Source organism: Bufo bufo, chromosome 2, assembly GCF_905171765.1.
Source record: "Bufo bufo chromosome 2, aBufBuf1.1, whole genome shotgun sequence".
NCBI classification, from domain to species: Eukaryota; Metazoa; Chordata; class Amphibia; order Anura; family Bufonidae; genus Bufo; species Bufo bufo.
The window spans coordinates 82,981,633-83,004,763 of NC_053390.1; the positions used below are offsets into that span (position 1 = coordinate 82,981,633).

Here is a 23,131-nt window from a genome sequence, read left to right on the forward strand (position 1 = left end):
GCATATAACGCTATTTTTAATGTTCTGCTGTGCCAACCATTTTCTCCAGTCTCAGGAAACTTCTAGCAGCTTGAAAAATGGAACAAAATTGACCCACGCCTGTATTTCGCGCGCATTACGCGAATATTACATTGCCGATTTTTCGCGATCGAAAAAATTATCTCGAATTCTCGAATATATGACGAATATTCGCGAAATATCGCAAATTCGAATATAGCCCCTGCCGCTCATCACTACTCCTGACCTACCTGGTGAGGTGGCCACTGGCTGACACATCTAGGCAAAGAAAGTGGCTGTGGATCGGTGGCAAGTGGGATCACCTGCACTTATCCCCCTCACAATGAACAGAGAACTGCCCCTTTCCCCCCGGTGACCACCTTACTAAAGTTGTAGATTTACATAGAGCACATCACTTTTGCGGTTTGGCTCACACGGTGATCACTGGATTGTTGGCTGGTAACCAATATCAGTGAACAGACAAGAGACTTGGGGGCATTTAATATGGCTGGCCTTTATATGCTATGAGCTGGCTTAGATTTACACTGTAACTGATGCCAGTTCCTGGCATAAAGTTTAGTAAATCTGTGGGGGGCCACTCCCCTTGAATAAACTCCCATCCACATTTTTCAAAAGTATAGAGTATGGTGTAAAATTGAAAAAAGTTGCATAATTTTTTTCACAAAATACCTTTTGAAAAAAATTTATATTGCTGGAAAACTGGCTTGCAAACTTTGATAAATCCCCCACCTATTGTGAGATGCTAAACTGCAATCATTTTTATTGCTATAAAGCAAATAGTCTACATGAGTTTTATTTTTTTACAGCTCCAGTGCAGACCAATGTGTATCCATGGTGAAGGATTACAAGCAGGTGTTACTTTATTCTCTCTGATTCCTCCCTCTTCTTGCTAATCTACAGAAAGTAGAAGATGTGGCAGATGGAAGAGAGTCCCACATGGCTGTGGGTTCTGACTACATAGGGTTTGTTTGTAGTCTGTAACCATGGAGACACATAGTTCTGCACTGAAGTCTATAATAATATTACATTTTGCCACCTTTGGGACAAAGCAGACCATGCGGCTGCTGTGGGACCCTTGGAGGGAGGGAAATGCCCCTGTGATTCTGGGTGGAGAAAACCTGATGCCTTTCTTCTCCAGAAGAACTGCATCATTGACAAACAAGGGGCACTGATATCGGACTAGTGGTTATGGAAAGGGGAAGCCAACACAAAACTGTTCGGTCTCATTTGGTAAGACCTGGCACCATTATAGGGACCACTTTGATTTTTGCTATTGGTAACTTATTTTCTAAGTGTGCCACTGCTTTGTGGTCACAGTAATCCCCTGGAAGGTTTCACCGGTAGTAATACTTGACATTACCTGCAGTCTTGTGTTGGAAGCAACTACTAAGCCGTTCCTCAGGATAGAGTGCCAATTTTCAATGTGTGAGCCACTGAAATAGAAAACATAACAGAAGTTCAGCAGCCCAACTTGTGGCTCTCCGGTTGAAACTATCATGTTACGGCAGCCTCCTGGCATCAGGGCTCCTGGCACAGTGTATTTGTGCGACAGCTGGAGAAAAACCTCGGATTATTGATTCCTTTAGTCATTGATTGAAATAAAAATTATATGAACACATTCAGTGCGTTGCCATTATTTTGACCAGTGTCTTCAGCTTCTAGGATTTCCAGATCAGATTATTTTCTAGAACACATTCATCGATGAAAGTCTCTAAGCTTGGCAATGATTATTTTTTATTATTATTATTATTATTATTATTATTATAAATAACAGTAACGTTGCAGCTGTAATTAACAATTCCCTTTCACAAATATAAAAAATCAATAACTAATACATAGAAAACCACACGGAGTAATCTGCTATTATGTGACACGCTATGGGTGGAGGGGACTAAAAAGGACAAAAGTATGCTCAGCTGGCAGCGGTGCAGCTACAGGGGGGGCACAAGTAGCAGTAGCACCAAGGCCCTGGCACTTAGGGAACCCAAAGGCTCCTCTGCTACATAAAAAGGCACCTGCATTATAAATGGAACATGTAGCTGAGGGGCCCTGCTATTGATTCTGCTTTGGTGTCCAGGTGGCCCAGCACAGTGAACCCCGCTGGAAGGTTTTGGCAATGATATTCAGACCTGAAGAACCTAAGCTGAAGGCGACAATAATACCATTAGTGTTGAGTGAATTAAAGTGAAACAAATTGACTTTGATCCAAATTTCAGGAAAAATTTTATTCACCACAAAGCCGAATTTACTTGCGCTTCGAGGTAACGAATCAATTTTTCCTGAAACGGCAGTAGATAAAAAAAAAAACATACTCACCTCATCCGTTTGCCCACAGAAAGGCCGTTGCGGCCATCTTGATTGAAAAAACCCTCATGCGCGGTGACGTGTCACGTCACCACGTCAGAGCACCAGCAGGGTGTGGTGACGTCATCAGTGCAAGATATTTTGAGGGGTTTCTTCAATCAAGATGGCTGCGATGGCCTCTCCGCAAGCAAATGGATGAGGTGAGTATGTATGTATTTTTTTTTACCGTGGTATCTGAGGGGTTCAATGAAGGGGTGCGGCGCGATTGCCGCTCCCTGTGATTGCGATTACTACATACAATGGTACAGTATATGATTTGTGATGAAGTCATTTGTAACAAATCAAATGTCTTTGTGAAATTCGGTGAAGCAGGTCGAATCGAACTTTTGATAACTTCGCTCATCTCTGACATGATTGGTGACGTATTTTAGCCCACCACCAGTAGTAAACAAGACAATAACAACAAATGAGTAGAGGTTTATAATAGGGAAGAATTTTTTTTGGGCGAGCCAGGCTCCTAACATCGAAAATGTAAGTTTCATCTTTCCTGTGACGACCTCTATAATAAATCTACTATTATTCATCTATACCGCGCTACAATTAAAGACCAGAAAGCACTAGAACTTACTGAAATGCAAATGTGCTTCCGAAAAGTTTTTTAGCAGCTCTGAAATTTGCTTCTTTGGCTGGTGGACTGCTGAGTAGTAGGAACTGGTGAGGGGTGTGCATAAACTTCAGTTGCTGCAAAATATAAAATAAGTATAAATAGTTCTGCAGTGACAGAATGCAAACATACAAGATCAATCACACGGCATAGCCCCGGTTGGTGAATGCGTTAATGGGAAGCTGCCAGCAGTTTTATGTTGTCCTATCTGGGGAGGAGGACATGTATGGGTTTAGCAGCCTTGGGGATGGGTGGCAGAGGGCTCCTACAGAATCATCAGTCTAAGGGCTTGTTCACACGACTGTGCCGTGTTTTGCGGTCCGCAAAACTGCGAATCCGCAAAACACGGATGCCGCCCGTGTGCCTTCAGCAATTTGCGGAACGGAACAGGAGACCCATTATAGAAATGCCTATTCTTGTCTGCAAAACAGACAAGAATAGGACGTGACTCATAATTTTTGTGGGGCCACGGAACGGAGCAACAAGCCCTTACATGCAGTTTGCAGGTGCTTGCCCCCTTCTGTGAATTTAGAGAAGAAGTTCTTATAGAACAATAAAGTGCCATATCTCCAGGGTAAAAGGTGAGGTACATAATATGGGCATCGCTTTATTTGTCTTGAAATGGGGAATCAGCTGTTAACATTTGAAATCGTTGGTACACTTTAAAGGGAACCTGTCACCAGTTTTATGGTGTCCTAACTAAGGGCAACATAAATAAGTGATTGATTCTCTTAGCACAATGTTGGGTCACTTTCTTTAATTGACCCAGTCAATCTGCCAACATCTTGTATTGAAAAGCTCCAGCTGATAATGATGAGTCATGAATATTCATGAGCTCCTGACTCTCCCCGCCCACCTGCTGCTGAATGACAGTTTGTTTCCATATGAATCAGCAGCAGGTGGGCAGGGGAGTGGCTATAGCTGTTAATTAAATATACGCTGGACTCAATGACATAACGCTGGACTCAAATCAGCTCATTAGCATGCGGCATCTTTGTGTGTATATTATGAGGTAACCATCTGTCACACCAGTAAGTGAATACATCTAAGGTACTTTTTAGTAGTTAATGATTGTATATAATTAGTTAGATTATAATCAAATATCCACATGACAGGTTCCCTTTAAATGGGTTTTCCATGACTCCTTTAAACAGCTGATCTGCAGGAGTGACAGGAGTCGGTGACAGGAGTGACAGGAGACCATCACATATTAATGACCTATCCCGAGGATAGGTCATCCAGGAGAAACCTTTTAAATCAAGTTTTTATGTTAAAATAAATTTTTTAGAATTTTTGCTGATGCTATTTTTTAATTTTCCATGTCACTACCTATATATAAAATAAATCCTAAAATCCTGCAGTTTTAAAAATGGCCACTAGGACTAATAGGCGTCACTTCTTGGTCTGTACATATTGCTACCAGCAGTTATCTCATTATTATCCCAGGCAGGATTACAGTGACAGATATCATCTCTATATAGATAACACAGGATCAAACCATTAAAACATGTGGAAATGGAGGCAACTGCAGATGAAGCCGACAGTGCCTCCACTTCCGGTTAGAATGACGCCAACAGCAGGTGCACAATTAACATCTTCGCTGCTTGGAAACCTGCAGAAGATGCGTTGCGCATGCGCTGTGTTAGCCATCGAGTGCGTTGGTTAGAGAAAGCGATAGATGTGAAGTCTAGCTCTGTCAATCTAAGGGAAGGGGGCGTGTTTGAAGCAATGGAGGCATCGGGCCGTCACTGGAGCAGTGCTCTAACCACATAAAGCCACCTCTTGGTCCTCCTATGTGTCATTTGCAAAAGATAAAAGTGTAAATTTCTCCACAATGCCAGCACCTACCAAAAAAATACTACATCAACCCTAACAGGCTATATGCCTGGTTTAATAGGGTTGATACTGGTCACAGAGACGCTTTAAGTACTGTAAGCAGGGTTGCCAAACAATCTGAAATTTCTGGACAGTACTTAAAAATAGATGAGATTTTTTTTTAGACCTACTCTAACCTGTGCGGAGGTCATTGTGCAGGGAGGGAGTAGATAAGCTCTGATATCACATGTTTTAATGGTTTGATCCTGTGTTATCTATATAGAGATGATATCTGTCACTGTAATCCTGCCTGGGATAATAATGAGATAACTGCTGGTAGCAATATGTACAGATCAAGAATTGACGCCTATTATTAGTCCTAGTGGCCATTTTTAAAACTGCAGGATTTTAGGATTTATTTTATATATAGGTAGTGACATGGAAAATTAAAAAATAGCATCAGCAAAAATTCCAAAAAAATTTATTTTAACATAAAAACTTGATTTAAAAGGTTTCTCCTGGATGACCTATCCTCGGGATATGGGTGGGGGACCGACTCCTGTCACTCCTGCAGATCAGCTGTTTGAAGGAGTCATGGAAAACCCATTTAAAGTGTACCAACGATTTCAAATGTTAACAGCTGATTCCCCATTTCAAGACAAATAAAGTGATGCCCATATTATGTAACTCACCTTTTACCCTGGAGGTATGACACTTTATTGTTCTATAAGTACTTGTTACAAATCTTCTCTAAAACCACAGAAGGGGGCAAGCACCTGCAAACTGCATGTAAGGGCTTGTTGCTCCGTTCCGTGGCCCTGCAAAAATTATGAGTCACGTCCTATTCTTGTCCGTTTTGCAGACAAGAATAGGCATTTCTATAATGGGCCTCCTGTTCCGTAAATTGCTGAAGGCACACGGGCGGCATCCGTGTTTTGCGGATCCGCAGTTTGCAGACCGCAAAACACGGCACAGTCGTGTAAACAAACCCTAAGACTGACGATTGTGCAGGAGCCCTCTGCCACCCATCCCCATTCTTACCTCCATAACTTTTTTATAGTTATGTCTATGGAGCTGTGTGAGGGCAATTTTTTTGTGGGCGGTTTGTAGTTTTTACTTATATCATTTCAAGTGCTGAAGACTTTTTGATCACTTTTTATTCATTTCTTTGTAGGTGAAGCGCTGAAAAAATTACGAATCAGCCATTTTAATTTTTCTTTCCATTATGGTGTTCACCGTACAAGAGCAATACGTATTTATATTTTAATAGTTCAGGCGTTTTCGGACACAGCAATACAAATTACCTTTATTTCTTTTGTTCATTTTTTGTTATTTTTAATATATGGAAGGTGGGGTGATTTGAATCTTTATATTTTAAAACTTTTTTTTACACCTATATTAAGTCCCCTTAGGAGACCTGAGCATGCGACAGTTAGATTACCATTGCAGTCTGTGGGAGTTGCGCTATGTTCCTATGGAGCATTGCCACAGGAACTATCACTGTGATAGCTTCGGATCCTTCAGAGGGCTCGAGGCTACCACAGGGAACAAACAGCTTCTCAGATCTCAGTGCGGGGGAGCTGTTTGGGCCCAAGGAGCAACTGTGGGGTTAAATGTCTGTGATCGGCGTTATCGCCGATCACAAACATTAGCTTTGGTTGTCTGCTGTTTAAAAAAGCACAAACCCGGCAGCTATGACTCTCACTCAGCTTCTGGGTGGGTGCCATGTTTAAAGACCTGACTTCCACTGTACATGTATGGCAGAGGTGGGGAATGGGTTTATAAAATGTATCTGTATAGTACCACCTACTGTTTTTCTTTTCCTTATTTCTCTGCCCACCTTGGTAAGATCCTTCAACTATCACCAGTTGTATCTAATGTTAGAATCTTTGACAGTTACAGGGAGAGAGATGTAGCAAAAAGCACATGCTCTCTGAGCTTTGATAGCGAGAGAGCTGCAACACAAAGGGCACTCCCCCGAGCTGTGGTAGCGGGAGAGCTGCAGCAGAAAGGGCACTCCCCGAGCTGTGGTAGCGGGAGAGCAGCAGCAGAAAGGGCACTCCCCCGAGCTGTGGTAGCAGGAGAGCAGCAGCAGAAAGGGCACTCCCCCGAGCTGTGGTAGCGGGAGAGCTGCAGCAGAAAGGGCACTCCCCTGGGCTGTGGTAGGGACAGAGCTGCGAAAGAAAGGACATGCCCCTGAGCTGACAGCTTGAAGGAAAACTAGCAGAGCAATTGAAACAATGAATGGGGAGATGTCTGGAAATATACCGCTGTAAATATACTGTATCATTAAGACAATATGGTGCATTATACCGTATTATGCACTGTAATACAATACAGACTAAAAAGTAAATGAACCAAATAATACAACATAACATACCGAACCATATCATTAACCCAAACCATTCCATTGTTTAAATAGGAAACCAAACTTACCCTGTTAACTGGCAGTTTCACTATATGGGACCTATTACTCGAAATAACCCTGAAAAAAAAAAAAGCAGAGGATAAACAGATGTTCTCCTTCACGTAGTCCCTAAATCTCAGTGTGCGATAGAGATTTGCATGGCGATGGTGGAGAGAATGTGCCATTCTGCAGATATCCTCTTACAGCCATTTCCCTTATTGCCTTTACAGTCGATATCTTAATGTGTGAGGTAACAGAGGGGAAGGGAAATGGCCCGAGTTACAGAGACAAACACGATCTGCTCAGCACTAAAGATACAAATGGTGATGAGAGGAATCAGCCACCGCTGAGCGCCAGCCGCACTGAATCATAATGGGACATAACAGATTGGCTGCGTTACCTACGACGGTACTTCTATAGCAGTACACTGTCTGCGGGGGTATTGTGCTATTGTACTGCGCTGATGAGAACTCATAAGGTGCCATGTATTTGGCTCTATCTGTACTATGTCTGTCGTTTTAGATAATTAGCTGCCCAGCAGAAGGTTTTTACAACCTGTGGCTCTCCAGGTATTTCAAAAGTATGGCTGGGTTCACACGGGCGTTGCAGAAAAAAAAGATGCGGGTGCGTTGCGGGAACATGCACGATTTTTCAGCGCGAGTGCAAAACATTGTAATGCGTTTTGCACGCGCGTGAGAAAAATCGCCATGTTTGGTACCCAAACCTGAACTTCTTTACAGAAGTTCGGGTTTGGATTAGGTGTTGTGTAGATTGTATTATTTTCCCTTATAACATGGTTATAAGAGAAAATAATAGCATTCTTAATACAGAATGCATAGTACAATAGGGCTGGAGGGGTTAAAAAAAATAAAATAAATTTAACTCACCTTAATCCCCTTGTTCGCGCAGCCCGGCTTCTCTTCTTTCTTCATCTTTGCTGTGCACAGGAAAAGGACCTATGGTGACGTCACTACGCTCATCACATGGTCCGTCACATGATCCATCACCATAGTAAAAGATCATGTGATGGACCCATGTGATGAGCGCAGTGACGTCATCAAAGGTCCTATTCCTCAAAGAAGAAGACAGAAGAGAAGCCGGGCTGCGTGAACAAGTGGATTAAGGTGAGTAAAAAATTTTTTACATTTTTTTTAACCCCTCCAGCCCAATTGTACTATGCATTCTGTATTAAGAATGCTATTATAAGGGGAAATAATACAGTCTACAGAACACCTAACCCAAACCTGAACTTCTGTGAAGGAGTTCGGGTTTTGGCTACATGCACACGACCGTGCTGTTTTTTGCGGTCCGCAAACCGCGGATCCGCAAAAACGGAAGCCGCCCGTGTGCCTTCCGCAATTTGCAGAACGGAACGGATAGCCCATTGTAGACATGCCTATTCTTGTCCGCAAAACGGACAAGAATAGGACATGCTATATTTTTTTTTGCGGGACCATGAACGGTGCAACGGATGCGGACATCAGACAGAGTACTGTCCGCATCTTTTGCGGCCCCATTGAAGTGAATGGGTCCGCATCCGAGCCGCAAAAACAGCAGCTTGGATGCGGACAAAAACAACGGTCGTGTGCACAAGGCCTTTGGGTACCAAACATGGCGATTTTTCTCACGCGCATGCAAAACGCATTACAATGTTTTGCACTCGCGCTGAAAAATTGCGCATTTTCCCGCGACGCACCCGCATCTTATCCGGGCCAAAAACATGACGCCCGTGTGAAAGAGATCTAACTCCTAGCATGCTCCCAGGCCACAGGCCATGCTGGGAGCTGTAGTTTTGCAACAGATCGAGAAGTAACCAGGACCCCTACCCAATGCCACTTATAATAATAGTGTCGTCATGTGGGTCCCCTCAGGCTCCAGGGCCCAGGTGCAATTGCTAGTGCTGCATCCCTTCTAATTTTGCCCCTTGTCAGGTTGGGAATCATTAGCTTCCAGGTATGTATAAGGAGTCATTTTTAATATCTATATTAAAAATAATATATATTTTATATTAATATATTAAAAAAGATCTATACTATATACAGTGCAGACCAAAAGTTTGGACACACCTTATCATTCAAAGAGTTTTCTTTATTTTCATGACTATGAAGGCATCAAAACTATGAATTAACACATGTGGAATTATATACATAACAAACAAGTGTGAAACAACTGAAAATATGTCATATTCTAGGTTCTTCAAAGTAGCCACCTTTTGCTTTGATTACTGCTTTGCACACTCTTGGCATTCTCTTCATGAGCTTCAAGAAGTAGTCCCCTGAAATGGTTTTCACTTCACAGGTGTGCCCTGTCAGGTTTAATAAGTGGGATTTCTTGCCTTATAAATGGGGTTGGGACCATCAGTTGCGTTGAGGAGAAGTCAGGTGGATACACAGCTGATAGTCCTACTGAATAGACTGTTAGAATTTGTATTATGGCAAGAAAAAAGCAGCTAAGTAAAGAAAAACGAGTGGCCATCATTACTTTAAGAAATGAAGGTCAGTCAGTCAGCCGAAAAATTGGGAAAACTTTGAAAGTAAGGGCTATTTGACCATGAAGGAGAGTGATGGGGTGCTGCGCCAGATGACCTGGCCTCCACAGTCACCGGACCTGAACCCAATCGAGATGGTTTGGGGTGAGCTGGCCGCAGAGTGAAGGCAAAAGGGCCAACAAGTGCTAAGCATCTCTGGGAACTCCTTCAAGACTGTCGGAAGACCATTTCAGGGGACTACCTCTTGAAGCTCATCAAGAGAATGCCAAGAGTGTGCAAAGCAGTAATCAAAGCAAAAGGTGGTAACTTCGAAGAACCTAGAATATGACATATTTTCAGTTGTTTCACACTTGTTTGTTATGTATATAATTCCACATGTGTTAATTCATAGTTTTGATGCCTTCATAGTCATGAAAATAAAGAAAACTCTTTGAATGAGAAGGTGTGTCCAAACTTTTGGTCTGTACTGTACATGAAATCACGATCAGGGCAATATTGCCATAACCCAGGGGATGTATAACTGTATAACTGGCCAGACCGGACATGCTATGTCACAGCTCTTGTGGGAACGACTCAACCAATGACATGACAAGATTTTACAGATTTATTATGGCAGAATGGATGTAGGTGAGAACATACCCTTGGAGGTACGATATATAAAAGTCCTGGCACAATCACCTTGATCCTCAGTGATATATATATACACTCAACTAAAGAATTATTAGGAACACCATACTAATACGGTGTTGGACCCCCTTTTGCCTTCAGAACTGCCTTAATTCTATGTGGCATTGATTCAACAAGGTGCTAATAGCATTCTTTAGAAATGTTGGCCCATATTGATAGGATAGCATCTTGCAGTTGATGGAGATTTGAGGGATGCACATCCAGGGCACGAAGCTCCCATTCCACCACATCCCAAAGATGCTCTATAGGGTTGAGATCTGGTGACTTTGGGGGCCATTTTAGTACAGTGAACTCATTGTCATGTTCAAGAAACCAATTTGAAATGATTCGAGCTTTGTGACATGGTGCACTATCCTGCTGGAAGTAGCCATCAGAGGATGGATACATGTTCTCATTCTGTTTACGCCAAATTCGGACTCTACCATTTGAATGTCTCAACAGAAATCGAGACTCATCAGACCAGGCAACATTTTTCCAGTCTTCAACAGTCTAATTTTGGTGAGCTTGTGCAAATTGTAGCCTCTTTTTCCTATTTGTAGTGGAGATGAGTGGTACTCGGTGGGGTCTTCTGCTGTTGTAGCCCATCCGCCTCAAGGTTGTGCGTGTTGTGGCTTCACAAATGCTTTGCTGCATACCTCGGTTGTAACAAGTGGCTATTTCAGTCAACGTTGCTCTTCTATCAGCTTGAATCAGTCGGCCCATTCTCCTCTGACCTCTAGCATCCGCAAGGCATTTTTGCCCACAGGACTGCCGCATACTGGATGTTTTTCCCTTTTCACACCATTCTTTGTAAACCCTAGAAATGGTTGTGCGTGAAAATCCCAGTAACTGAGCAGATTGTGAAATACTCAGACTGGCCCGTCTGGCACCAACAACCATGCCACGCTCAAAATTGCTTAAATCACCTTTCTTTCCCATTCTGACATTCAGTTTGGAGTTCAGGAGATTGTCTTGACCAGGACCACACCCCTAAATGCATTGAAGCAACTGCCATGTGATTGGTTGACTAGATAATTGCATTAATGAGAAATAGAACAGGTGTTCCTAATAATTCTTTAGGTGTGTGTATATATAAATACCCTGTATTAGATCATATTCTCTCCTAGACGCAACGCCTTATTGGATCTGTAGTACCCCAGATAGGGCACCACCATTTCTACACCTAGCTACTGTCTCTAATGGCTAGCAGACTATGTCACCTGTGCAGTTAATTCCTGGTCCTCTTACACTGTGCCTTAATAACATTGCTGTGTAAATGACAACAAGAGCTCCCTGCAGTTCATAGAGTATTACGAGGGGGTCAACAGCCAAGGGTACCGCACTCGAAGGTACCAGAACTGCTAGAAAGTCCAGTAACCAAACTGAAGCAGAGAATAGCAGAGCAGAAAGGGAGAAGGCAAAGTATTTAAGTTTGCCTGCCAGTTTACCCTTCGCCTGCTGGAGCCAAGAGAAAGATCACATATCGTTTGGATGACACAAATTTATCTCAAGTTTATTTAAGTAAAACTGTTGAACTTTACCAAGTCTGGGCTCGACTTATTCCACCAACTACAACTTCTTGAATGCTATAGAGCCTAACCCTGGAGGGAGCGACAGTACCCAGGTAGGAGCACCGTGACACGAAACTATCAGGCCATATCACCACTCGACATTTATAACACTGGGACCTGTGGCACATTACAGATCTAGGGGGAATAAATTGCTCTATATGGCATACAATAGTGAACGATACTGTGCACAATGCAATCCTTTACTGTATTGTAAATGTGAAATAATGTTATCGTCATGCTATCAGGTCAATGTAAAACCTGAAGACGATCTGTCAGCATGATCAATCCTATTAATCCCGGCCTACTGCCTTGCAGAGCTGATCATAGTGACTCATATGAGTCCTTTCTCTCTGCAATCGGTATTACCATTGCAGGGCCATTCTTTTTTTTAGTTATATGCAAAGGAGGGGCTTGGAGCACTCAGAGGCTGGCATAGCACCTGGGCACCTCCGCCTCCCAGTGAGATTGACAGGGCCAGGCATCCTTACTACTCTGATTCCTGGTCCTGAAGTCTGGCCCATAGATGAGTATTCATTTACTCGGTTAGCTCATGCAAAATGTAAAACATTTTTAAACCTGCCCCTGCCTGCCTTTAATTCCCCTTCCGAGTGTCCACCTAATGCGTCCAGTGCTGGTGGTCACACATGCTGAGTCCGTTCAGTCCCACCACCCAGATCCTCTTGTACATGGGCGATGATAATAAGAAGAACATGAGCGCTAGAAGTGGCTTTTTCTAGATGGATGTTCCATGAAAGAGTTAAATGGCAGCAGGGGGCGCTAGTACAAGTAAGAGCAGTAGTTACACACAGAAAGGTTTTTAAAAATAAATCCAACCTTTTTTGCGTGATCTAACGGATTCATATTTAATCATGAGACAACTATTATCGTGGCCAGCACAATGCTGAGCCATGGCTGCCATACGGTCAGGAGTCAGGTCCATGCTGATTGCCAATGCAAGAAGTGTGAGCTCCTCGCTGTTTGCTAATAGCCACACGGATTTTAGGCAAAAGACGGCAATGAGCAGACAGTAGCTCGGCCATACAGCACCCGTGCGGCAGCCACAATTGCTGACAGCACCCTAAACGAGTTTTCTTGTTTCAGCAACTGGAGATGAATCATTGTTTTTTTATTAGGCCCTATTCACATGGTCCGCATTTTTTGCGGATAGGATGCGGACCCATTCATTTCAATGCTGACAGCACACTGTGTGTTATCCACACCCATATACTCCTATTCCTATTCTTGTTTTGCGGACAAGGATAGGCATTGTTACAATAGATTCACAAAAAAACGGATGTCACACGGATATCACACAGATGTCATCCATAGTTTATGCAGATCCGCGTTTGGCGGACCGCAAAATACATACGGTCATGTAAATGCACCCTTAACTCCATTTTTAGGTTATTTTCATACTAGCGCTAAAATGTTGCAGCAGACTGTTCCGGTAGAGGATACTACCTTTCCCCGCCGGAGCCCGTTGACTATAATGGGACATGGCCTGTTGCTGGCATTAGTTCCAGTATTTGTCTGGAAAAAACGTTGCTTGCATCGTTATTTGTCCGGCCGGATCTTGGCACTAATGCCGCAAACAGGCTGGATCCCAGCCGGCTCCCATTATAGTCAATGTGGCGTGGTGGTTGGAAGCAGCCTGCCGGAACATTTTAGCGCTGGTGTAAAACTAGCTTTACTGTAATCAAGTGCAAATCTGTCCTGGTCCTGGATGTTTATACAAGTTGGAGCTGTGCAAACCTTACTGCAATTGAGAAGATAAGTCAGCGCCTCCTAAGGCCCCTTTCACACATCAGTGTTTTGCGCAGTGATTTCCATCAGTGATTGTGAGTTTTGGAAATTAGTGAGGAGCAAAGATTTCTAAAATTCGATTTGAAATTCGACAAATTCAATTCGTTATGAATTACTTCGTAACAAATCACATTTCATTGTATGGAGTGGGCACAATGACGAGGAACGGCGATCACCTCCTCAGATGCCGCGTTCAACACAGATTGCGGCATCCCAGAGTCACAGTCAGCCTATCAGTGGGTTAATCAGGGGTTTAAAAAAAAAAAAAATACATACTAGCTCAGCTGAATGTAGTGATACCTTTCACTTAGTGATCTACTGCTTCATTCTGGAGAAAAGGTACTTTTAATCCATATGCAAATGAGTAGTTAAGTGCACTGAGGGCGGGCCCAAGCCACTCTGTGCACCCGTACTCCTACTTCTTCCCTTCCAGCCCCGTCCCTCTCCTTTCTCACTGATGACGAAGTCAGATTCCTGCATAGTCATCTGGCCTGGCCATGTCAATCAAAAGGAGAGGGAGGGGCTTGTAAGGAAAGCAGGGAAGGAGGAGTACGGGTGCACAGAGTGGCTTGGGACCTCCCTCGGTGCACTTGACTGCTCATTTGCATATGGATTAAAAGTACTTTTTCTCCAGAATGAAGCAACAGTTCGCTAAGTGAAAGGCATCATTACATTCAGCTGAGCTAGCCCTACAAGACGCTGTGCCTGGTCTATCAGTGACTCTCAAAAAAGACAAGGTCACGTGTCATGGCAGGTGGGCTCACACAATCTGATCAAAATGTTTGCTAAGAAACTTAAAGGGGCCGTCTCACTTTAGCAAATAGCATTTATCATGTAGAGAAAGTTAATACAAGGCACTTACTAATGTATTGGCATTATCCATATTGCTTCCTTTGCTGGCTTGGTTCATTTTCCATCGCATTATACACAGCCCGTTTCCATGGTTACGACCACCCTGCAATCCAACAGCGGTGGCCGTGCTTGCACACTATAGGAAAAACAGTAGCTTATGTGCACACCCACAGAGAGGCCGGCGGCTTTCTAATAGTGTTTCAAGCATGACCACCACTGACGGATTGCAGGGTGGTCGTAACCACGGAAACGAGCAGTGTGTAATGTGATGGAAAAATAAAAGAAGCCAGCAAAGGAGGCAAAATGGACAATCACAATACATTAGTAAGTGCCTTGTATTAACTTTCTCAACATGTTAAAATGCCATTTACAACCCCTTTAAATGTATAAAAAATACAATTAAAAATAATAAAAACTACACTGCAACTCTATCAGCCACGCACCCTCAAGCAGGCTCTATAAAACTATCAGAAACGATATTACAAAGAGGAAGCTTTATTTGCCGAGAACAGAAGATCCCTTTAATTGGATTTTTACTAGCTCGCTGTTTTGAACATAAGAGCTCGGAGGCTTGTTTAAAGTATCACTGTAAGGGCTCATTCACACAAACGTATGAGTTCCGTTTCCGTATTGCGGACCGCATATGCGGATCCGCAATAAACGGACACCGTTCCGTGTGCATTCCGCATCACAGATGCGGACCCATTCACTTGATGGGATGCGGAGTGGTGCGTAACGGAAGCACGGAACTGGACCCCACGGAAGCACTACGGAGTGCTTCTGTCTGTGGGGTTCCGTTCCGTAGAACATGTCCTTTCTTTTTGCGAAACAGAGAGACGACGACCCATTCAAGTTCAATGGGCCTTGATCCGTCCTGGAGGCTTCACGAATGTTCTCCGTGCATTGGGGACCGCAAATTGCAGCCCCAACGCACGGAACGGAACACATACGTTCATGTGCACGAGCCCTAAGGCCTCTTGCACACGACCGTGTGGTTTTGCGGTCCATTTTAAACTGATTTGTTTTTCCGTTTTTTTGTTTCAGTAGTGTTTCCACTTCCGTTCCGTTTTGTCGTTCCGTTTTTCCGTTTTGTTTCCGTTTGTGATCAGTTTTTTGCAAATCGCAAACGGAAACAGAAGCATGTCATATACAGTGAACAGTAATTACCCTGAAAAATTGGGCTGGACATAACATTTTCAATAGAAGTTTCCGCAAAAACGGAATGGATACGGAAGACATACGGATGCATTCTGTATCCGTTCCGGGTTTTTTTTTTACAGCCCCATTGACTTGAATGGAGCCACGGAACGTGATTTGCGGGCAATAATAGGACATGTTCTATGTTTGAACGGAACGGAAATACGGAAAGGTACTCTGTATGCCTTCCGTTTTTTGGGTGGATCCATTGAAATGTATGGTTCCGTATACGGTCCGAATTATTCAATAAAATGTATCTGAATAGCGCCACCTGCTGTTGTTTCTGTTTTTTATCTCTGTCCACCTCACTCAGGTGGACGCACATGCTCAGTTCCCTCCTTCAACTGCCACCAGCCATATGTACTGTTAGAAGCTATGACAGTTACAGGGAGAGAGATGCTGCTGCAAAGGCATGCCCTCTGAAAGAAAAGACAAGCCCCATGAGCTACAGCAGAAAGAAAACGCCCTCTGAGAAAGGACACGCCCTTGAGCTGCCAGCTTAAAATAGATTTAGCAGAGCAATGAATGGGGAGATCTCTGGATCCATGTGAGGTACAGGGCTGGTTCTAGCTTTGTTAGAAAGAGGTTTTCACGTACTAGATGATGTCTGATTTTCATTTCTTACATTAATCATGAGATTATCCGCTTAAGGGTACTTTCACACTAGTATCATTCTTTTCCGGCACTGAGTTCCATCCTAGGGGCTCAATACCGGAAAAGAACTGATCAGTTTTATCCTATGGAGAGCAATCCATTCAGGATGCATCAGGATGTCTTCAGTTCAGTCTTTTTGACTTTTCAGGATGGAGATAATGGCGCAGCATACTGCGGTTTTATCTCCGTCCAAAATTCCGGAACACTTGCCGGAATGCCGGATCTGGCATTTTTTCCCATTGACATGCATTAATGCCGAGTGTTCCGGCAAAACGGATCCAGCAAAAAATTAATGCAGGATCCGTTTTTCCGGATGACACCAGAGAGACGGATTCGGCATATCAATGCATTTGTCATACGGATCAGGATCCTGATCCAGCTTAGGGTACTTTCACACTAGGGTTAATCTTTTCCGGCGCTGAGTTCCGTCCTAGGGGCTCAATACCGGAAAAGAACTGATCAGTTTTATTTGAATGCATTCTGAATGGAGAGCAATCCGTTCAGGATGCATCAGGATGTCTTCAGTTCAGTCTTTTTGACTTTTCAGGACGTAGATAATACCGCAGCATGCTACGGTTTTATCTCCAGCCAAAACAACTGAACACTTGCCGGAATGTCGGATCCAGCATTTATTTTCCATAGGAATGTATTAGTGCCGCACTGACGGAACAGCTATTCCGGTCTGCGCATGCGCAGACCTTTAAAAATGTGAAAAAAAAAATACCGGATGCGTTTTGCTGGATGACACCGGAAAAACGGATCCGGTATTACAATGCATTTTTCTGACTGATCAGGATCCTGATAAGTCTAAAAAATACCTGATCAGTCAGAAAAAAACGACATGTTTGCCGGAATCAAACAACGCAAGTGTGAAAGTACCCTGACAAATGACATCAGTTTGCATACGTTTTGACGGATCCGGCGACGGGACTGCTTGCCGGAATCCTCTGCCGCAAGTGTGAAAGTACCCTAATGATTTTTCTTTCCAAAAAATCACTTTTGTAAATAAGCAAATATTTTTTTTCACTTTTATCAGCCCGCCACCACATGGTTACATCGGACAATGAATTCCTTCTAATGCATTTTTCTCTCGCTCCTCCGTTAGTCGTCATCTGATCCCCTTCCGCTGAGGATATCATTCCTATTTCCCAATATCACAGCAGCAAATCAGATTTGGAGTATGATGGATTTCTCAGGAAACTAGGTAGACTGCTAGGCTTATAAATAGCACCACAAACCATTGCAGCAAAGGATGGGCTAAGGGATCCTGCTTATCCATCTGCTTCTTGATTTCCAAATATGGTGCCTGGAAGAAATAATCAGAATGTTACTGGGAATATTCAAGGACGGGAGACGTAGACTCGGTGCATGATGAGATGATCATTGCTGTAGGGCTGACATGGGAAGCACTAGCCGTGACTGTAATCCACAATGCTAGGCTGGGGTTACATAAGGACAGGCCTCCTTCTTCTAACCATAGGCCCCTTGCAGACGACCGTGTCCGGATTAGGTCCGGATGCGTTGAGTCTGCGATCAGGGAAAATCGTGCGAGTAGGTACGCAATTGCAGTCAGTTTTGACTGCGATTGCGTTCCAATGTTCAGTTTTTATCGCGCGGTGAAATGCGTTTTGCACGCGCGTAATAAAAAACTGACTGTGGTACCCAGACCCGAACCCGGACTTCTTCACTGAAGTTCGGGTTTGGGTTCGGTGTTCTGTATATTTTATTATTTTCCTTTGATTGATGTAAGTAAATTGATAAAAGTCTATTCACTGTATTATTTTCCCTTATAACATGGTCATAAGAGAAAATAATAGCATTCTTAATACAGAATACTTTGGCCTCTTTCACAAGGTCATGTTTTTTGCCCGGATAAGATGCGGGTGCGTTGCGGGAAAATGCGCGAGAGCAAAACATTGTAATGCGTTTTGCACGCTCGTGAGAAAAATCGGGATGTTTGGTACCCAAACCTGAACTTCTTCACAGAAGTTCGGGTTTGGGTTAGGTGTTCTGTAGATTGTATTATTTTCCCTTATAACATGGTTATAAGGGAAAAATAATAGCATTCTGAATACAGAATGCATAGTACAATAGGGCTGGAGGGGTTAAAATATATTTTTTTTAACTCACCTTAATCCATTTGTTCGCGCAGCACGGCTTCTCTTCTGTCTTCTTTCTTCGGGACCTGGGTAAAGGACCTGTAGTGACGTCACTGCGCTCATCACATGGTCCATCACATGATCTTTTACCATGGTGATGGATCATGTGACGGGCCATGTGATGAGCGCAGTGACGTCATCACAGGTCCTTTACCCAGGTCCCGAAAAAGAAGACAGAAGAGAAGCCGGGCTGCGCGAACAAGTGGATTAAGGTGAGTTAAATTTTTATTTTTATTTTTTTAACCCCTCCATTCCTATTGTAATATGCATTTTGTATTCAGAATGCTATTATTTTCTCTTATAACCATATTATAAGGGAAAATAATAATGATCGGGTCTCCATCCCGATCGTCTCCTAGCAACCGTGCGTGAAAATTGCACCGCATCCGCACTTGCTTGCGGATGCTTGAAATTTTCACGCAGCCCCATTCACTTCTATGGGGCCTGCGTTGCGTGAAAAACGCACAAAATAGAACATGCTGCGATTTTCACGCAACGCACAAGTGATGCGTGAAAATCACCGTTCATGTGCACAGCCCCATAGAAATGAATGGGTCCGGATTCAGTGCGGGTGCAATGCGTTCACCTCACGCATTGCACGCGCGCGGAAAACTCGCCCGTGTGAAAGGGGCCTTACTATAATGTGGCTTGAGGGGTTAAAAAAAAATAAAAAATTAACTCACCTCATCCTGTTGTTTGCGCAGCATGCATCGTCTTCTTTCTTCTTCTTTCAGGACCTGCAAAAGGACCTTTGATGACGTAATCGCATTCACCACTTGGTGAGCGCAGTGACGTCAGCGCAGGTCCTGCTGAAATCAAATAGAAGATTTCTATCTATCAATGATCATTCAGCAGGACCTGAGCTGACGTCACCACGTTCCCCAAGTGGTGAATGCGATTACGTCATCAAAGGTCCTTTTGCAGGTCCTGAAAGAAGAAGAAAGAAGACGATGCATGCTGCGCAAACAACGGGATGAGGTGAGTTAATTCTTTTATTTTTTTAACCCCTAAAGCTACATTTCAGTAAGCATTCTGTATTAAGAATGATATTTTCCTTTATGACCATGTTATAAGGTAAAATAATACAGTAAACTGACTTTTATCAATTTACTAACATCATCTCCTAGCAACCATGCGTGAAAATCGCACCGCATCCGCACTTGCTTGCGGATGCTTGCGATTTTCACGCAACCCCATTCACTTCTATGGGGCCTGCGTTGCGTGAAAAACGCAGAATATAGAGCATGCTGCGATTTTTCACGCAACGCACAAGTGATGCATGAAAATCACCGCTCATCTGAACAGCCCCATTGAAGTGAATGGGTCCGGGTTCAGTGCGGGTGCAATGTGTTCACCTCACGCATTGCACCCGCACGGAATTATCACCCTTAGAGCGTTTCTCCATATAGGCAGGGCCAGCTATACATGGTGCAGTAACTATACCATACGTTGCCTACATATAAGCACTGTACAATATGATGCCCTAATGATAGTACCATACGTTGGGCATATAACATTTCCTATAAAGCCTCATTCACACGTCCGTGTCTGTGCTCAAATCCGTGAGCAGGTGGTCAGTGATGCATCCGTGAAGGATCCGTGTTGGGTCCATGTGTCCGTTTTTTGCTGTCCGTGTTGTATCCGTGTTCCACTGACACTGAACAGCTGAAAAATAATTTTCAAAGAATCTCTTCTTAATGATCACGGATGCAACACGGATGGCATCTGTGGTTTTCACGGACCCATAGACTATAATGGGCGTGATGGATCCAAGAATACGGACAAAATAGAGCATGCATCCGTGCTAAAAAAACGGACCTACGAACTGTGCTAAAACACTGATGTCTGAATACACACATTAAAATGAAAAGGGACGTGTGCTGTCCGTGGAGAACAGGTACGGCACACATCCGTGAAACACTTACGTGTGAATGAGGCTTAAGAGAGTTAAGCTGTATATTATATTATATGAGCACTGTAAGTTGGTATTATGCTGTACGTTGTATTATATGAGCACTGTATGTGAATATTATGCCGTATTTTGTATTATATGAGCATTATATGTTGGTATTATGCTGTGTGTTGTATTATATGGGCATTATATGTTGGTATTATATTGTATATTGTATTATATGAGCACTGTATGTGAATATTATGCCGTATTTTGTATTATATGAGCATTATATGTTGGTATTATGCTGTGTGTTGTATTATATGGGCATTATATGTTGGTATTATGCTGTATTATATGAGCACTGTATGTTTGTATTAAGCTATGTGTTGTATTATATGAGCACTATGCGTTGGTATTATGCTTTATCTTGTATTATGAGCACTGTATATTGGTATTATATTGTATATTGTATTATATGATCATTGTATGTGAATATTATGCCGTATTTTGTACTATATGAGCATTGTATGTTGGTATTAAGCTGTGTGTTGTATTATATGAGCATTATGCGTTGGTATTATGCTGTATTATATGAGCACTGTATGTTGATATTTTGCTGTATGCTGTATTATATGAGCACTGTATGTTGGTATTATGCTGTATATTGTATTATATGAGCACTGTATGTTTGTATTAAGCTATGTGTTGTATTATATGAGCATTATGCGTTGGTATTATGCTTTATCTTGTATTATGAGCACTGTATATTGGTATTATGCTTTGTTGTATTATATGAGCATATTAAGCTGTGTGTTGTCTTATATCGGCATTGTAAACTGGTACTATATAGTAAGTTGTATTACATGAGCATAGCATTTTGGTATTATGCTGTATGTAGTATTATATGACTGCTGTATGTTGTATTATATGTGTACAGGGCCGGTGCCACCCATAAGCAAAGTAGGCCACCGCATAGAGCGCACTCTTGCTGGGGGCGCCCGCGGTGGCCTACTTTGCTTATGGGTGGCGCCGGCCCTGCCCACCGCCCACCCTCTGCAACCTGTGGCATCCCCGTCTCTATGGGGTACAGACTTCCCTGTCTCCTAGGCGCAGTATGGGCTTTGTCCAGTAGAGGTCACTGTTTCTTCTCGTGTCGCACTATACATGCCTATCTGCCCGCAGCCCGCTCTCTCTGCTGTGTGTGAGGAGTCGGAGATACTTCCGCAGCACAGCCAGCAGTCCGTACCCCATAGAGACGGGTATGCCACAGGTTGCAGAGGGTGAGCGGCGGGCACCATGGCAGGGGAGAGCACCAGAGCGCTCATGTCAGGGTTTGTGTTTGGCGCCCTCCCCTTTCAGCATGTGAGCTCTGGCTCAGACACGGTAAGTAACAGGGGGAATAGGAGAGGACCCCTACTACTGTTTGTGGGTGTAGTGTGCCTCCACATGTGCCATGGAGACCATGGTCAGTTCTTCTATGTGCAGCTTAGTATGGTGCCCTACGCCTGGCTTCACCAGGATTACATTGCCAGCTCAGTCCCTGTACACTGGGGGGGAGGGGCACATTCCTGTCCCGTAAAAAAGGGGCGGGTCAAAGGGCGTGGTCAATGGGCGGAATCAAGGGGGCAGCAAAATTAGCTTTTGCCTAAGGTGGCAAAAATCCCTGGACCAGCCCTGTATGTTGGCGCTATACAGTATGTTGTATTATATGAGCACTGTATGTTGGCGCTATACAGTATGTTGTATTATATGAGCACTGTATGGTGGTGTTTACCTGTGCATCACAGATATTTGTTTACCAGACGGTACTTTATTCTTGCAGTGTATAGCAGTGGCAGAGATATATTTAATACCAACATACAATGCTCATATAATACTTATAAGGGTTGTTGATACAGGGAGTTAGGCCTCATGCACACGGACGTTTTTATTTGCAGTCCGCAAAACGGATTTCCGTTGTTCTGTGATCCGTGACCGTTTTTTCGTCCGTGGGTCTTCCTTGATTTTTGGAGGCTATAAGCAATGCGCCGCACGGACCTTTCACTTACCAGTAGGAGGAGCGCCCGGCCGGTCACAGACATCGCAGGTAAATATAATGCTTCTAAAATTGCTAAGTAACCATGGCAGCCAGGACTGCAATATCGTCTTGGCTGCCATGGTAACCGATCGGAGCCCCAGCGATTAAACTGGGACTCCGATCGGAACTCTCCGCTGCCACCAATGATGGGGGTCGGTCATTTTAATTAGGGGAGGGAGGGGGGGCCGGCCGCACTGGCCACCAATGTGTTAAATACAAGGGAGGGAGGGGGGGCCGGCCGCACTGGCCACTAATGTGTTAAATACAAGGGAGGGAGGGGGGGCCGGCCGCACTGGCCACCAATGTGTTAAATACAGGGGGGGAGGGAGGGGGGGGTCTGCCCCCTGCTGCCTGGCAGCACCTGCCAGGCAGCGGGGGGCAGTCATGTACACAGTTCTTTTAGTATATTCTAACCTGAAGCGTCCCCATCACCACGGGAACGCCTCTGTGTTAGAATATACTGTCGGATCTGAGTTTTCACGAAGTGAAAAATCAGATCTAAAAAGCTTTTATGCAGACGGATCAGCGGATCCGTCTGTGTGAAAGTAGCCTACGAACAAGG

The 23,131-nt window shown here is 43.7% G+C and overlaps 1 protein-coding gene across 1 annotated transcript in view; it reads right to left on the minus strand.

Moving 5' to 3' along the window:
• Positions 1 to 23,131, minus strand: part of PARP8 (poly(ADP-ribose) polymerase family member 8) — a 345,285-nt gene that overhangs the window by 23,186 nt on the left and 298,968 nt on the right. Inside the window, 4 exon segments of the mRNA XM_040421265.1 lie at positions 1,379 to 1,451; positions 2,951 to 3,063; positions 7,238 to 7,286; positions 17,678 to 17,745. Coding sequence (XP_040277199.1) covers positions 1,379 to 1,451; positions 2,951 to 3,063; positions 7,238 to 7,286; positions 17,678 to 17,745 — 303 coding nt within the window.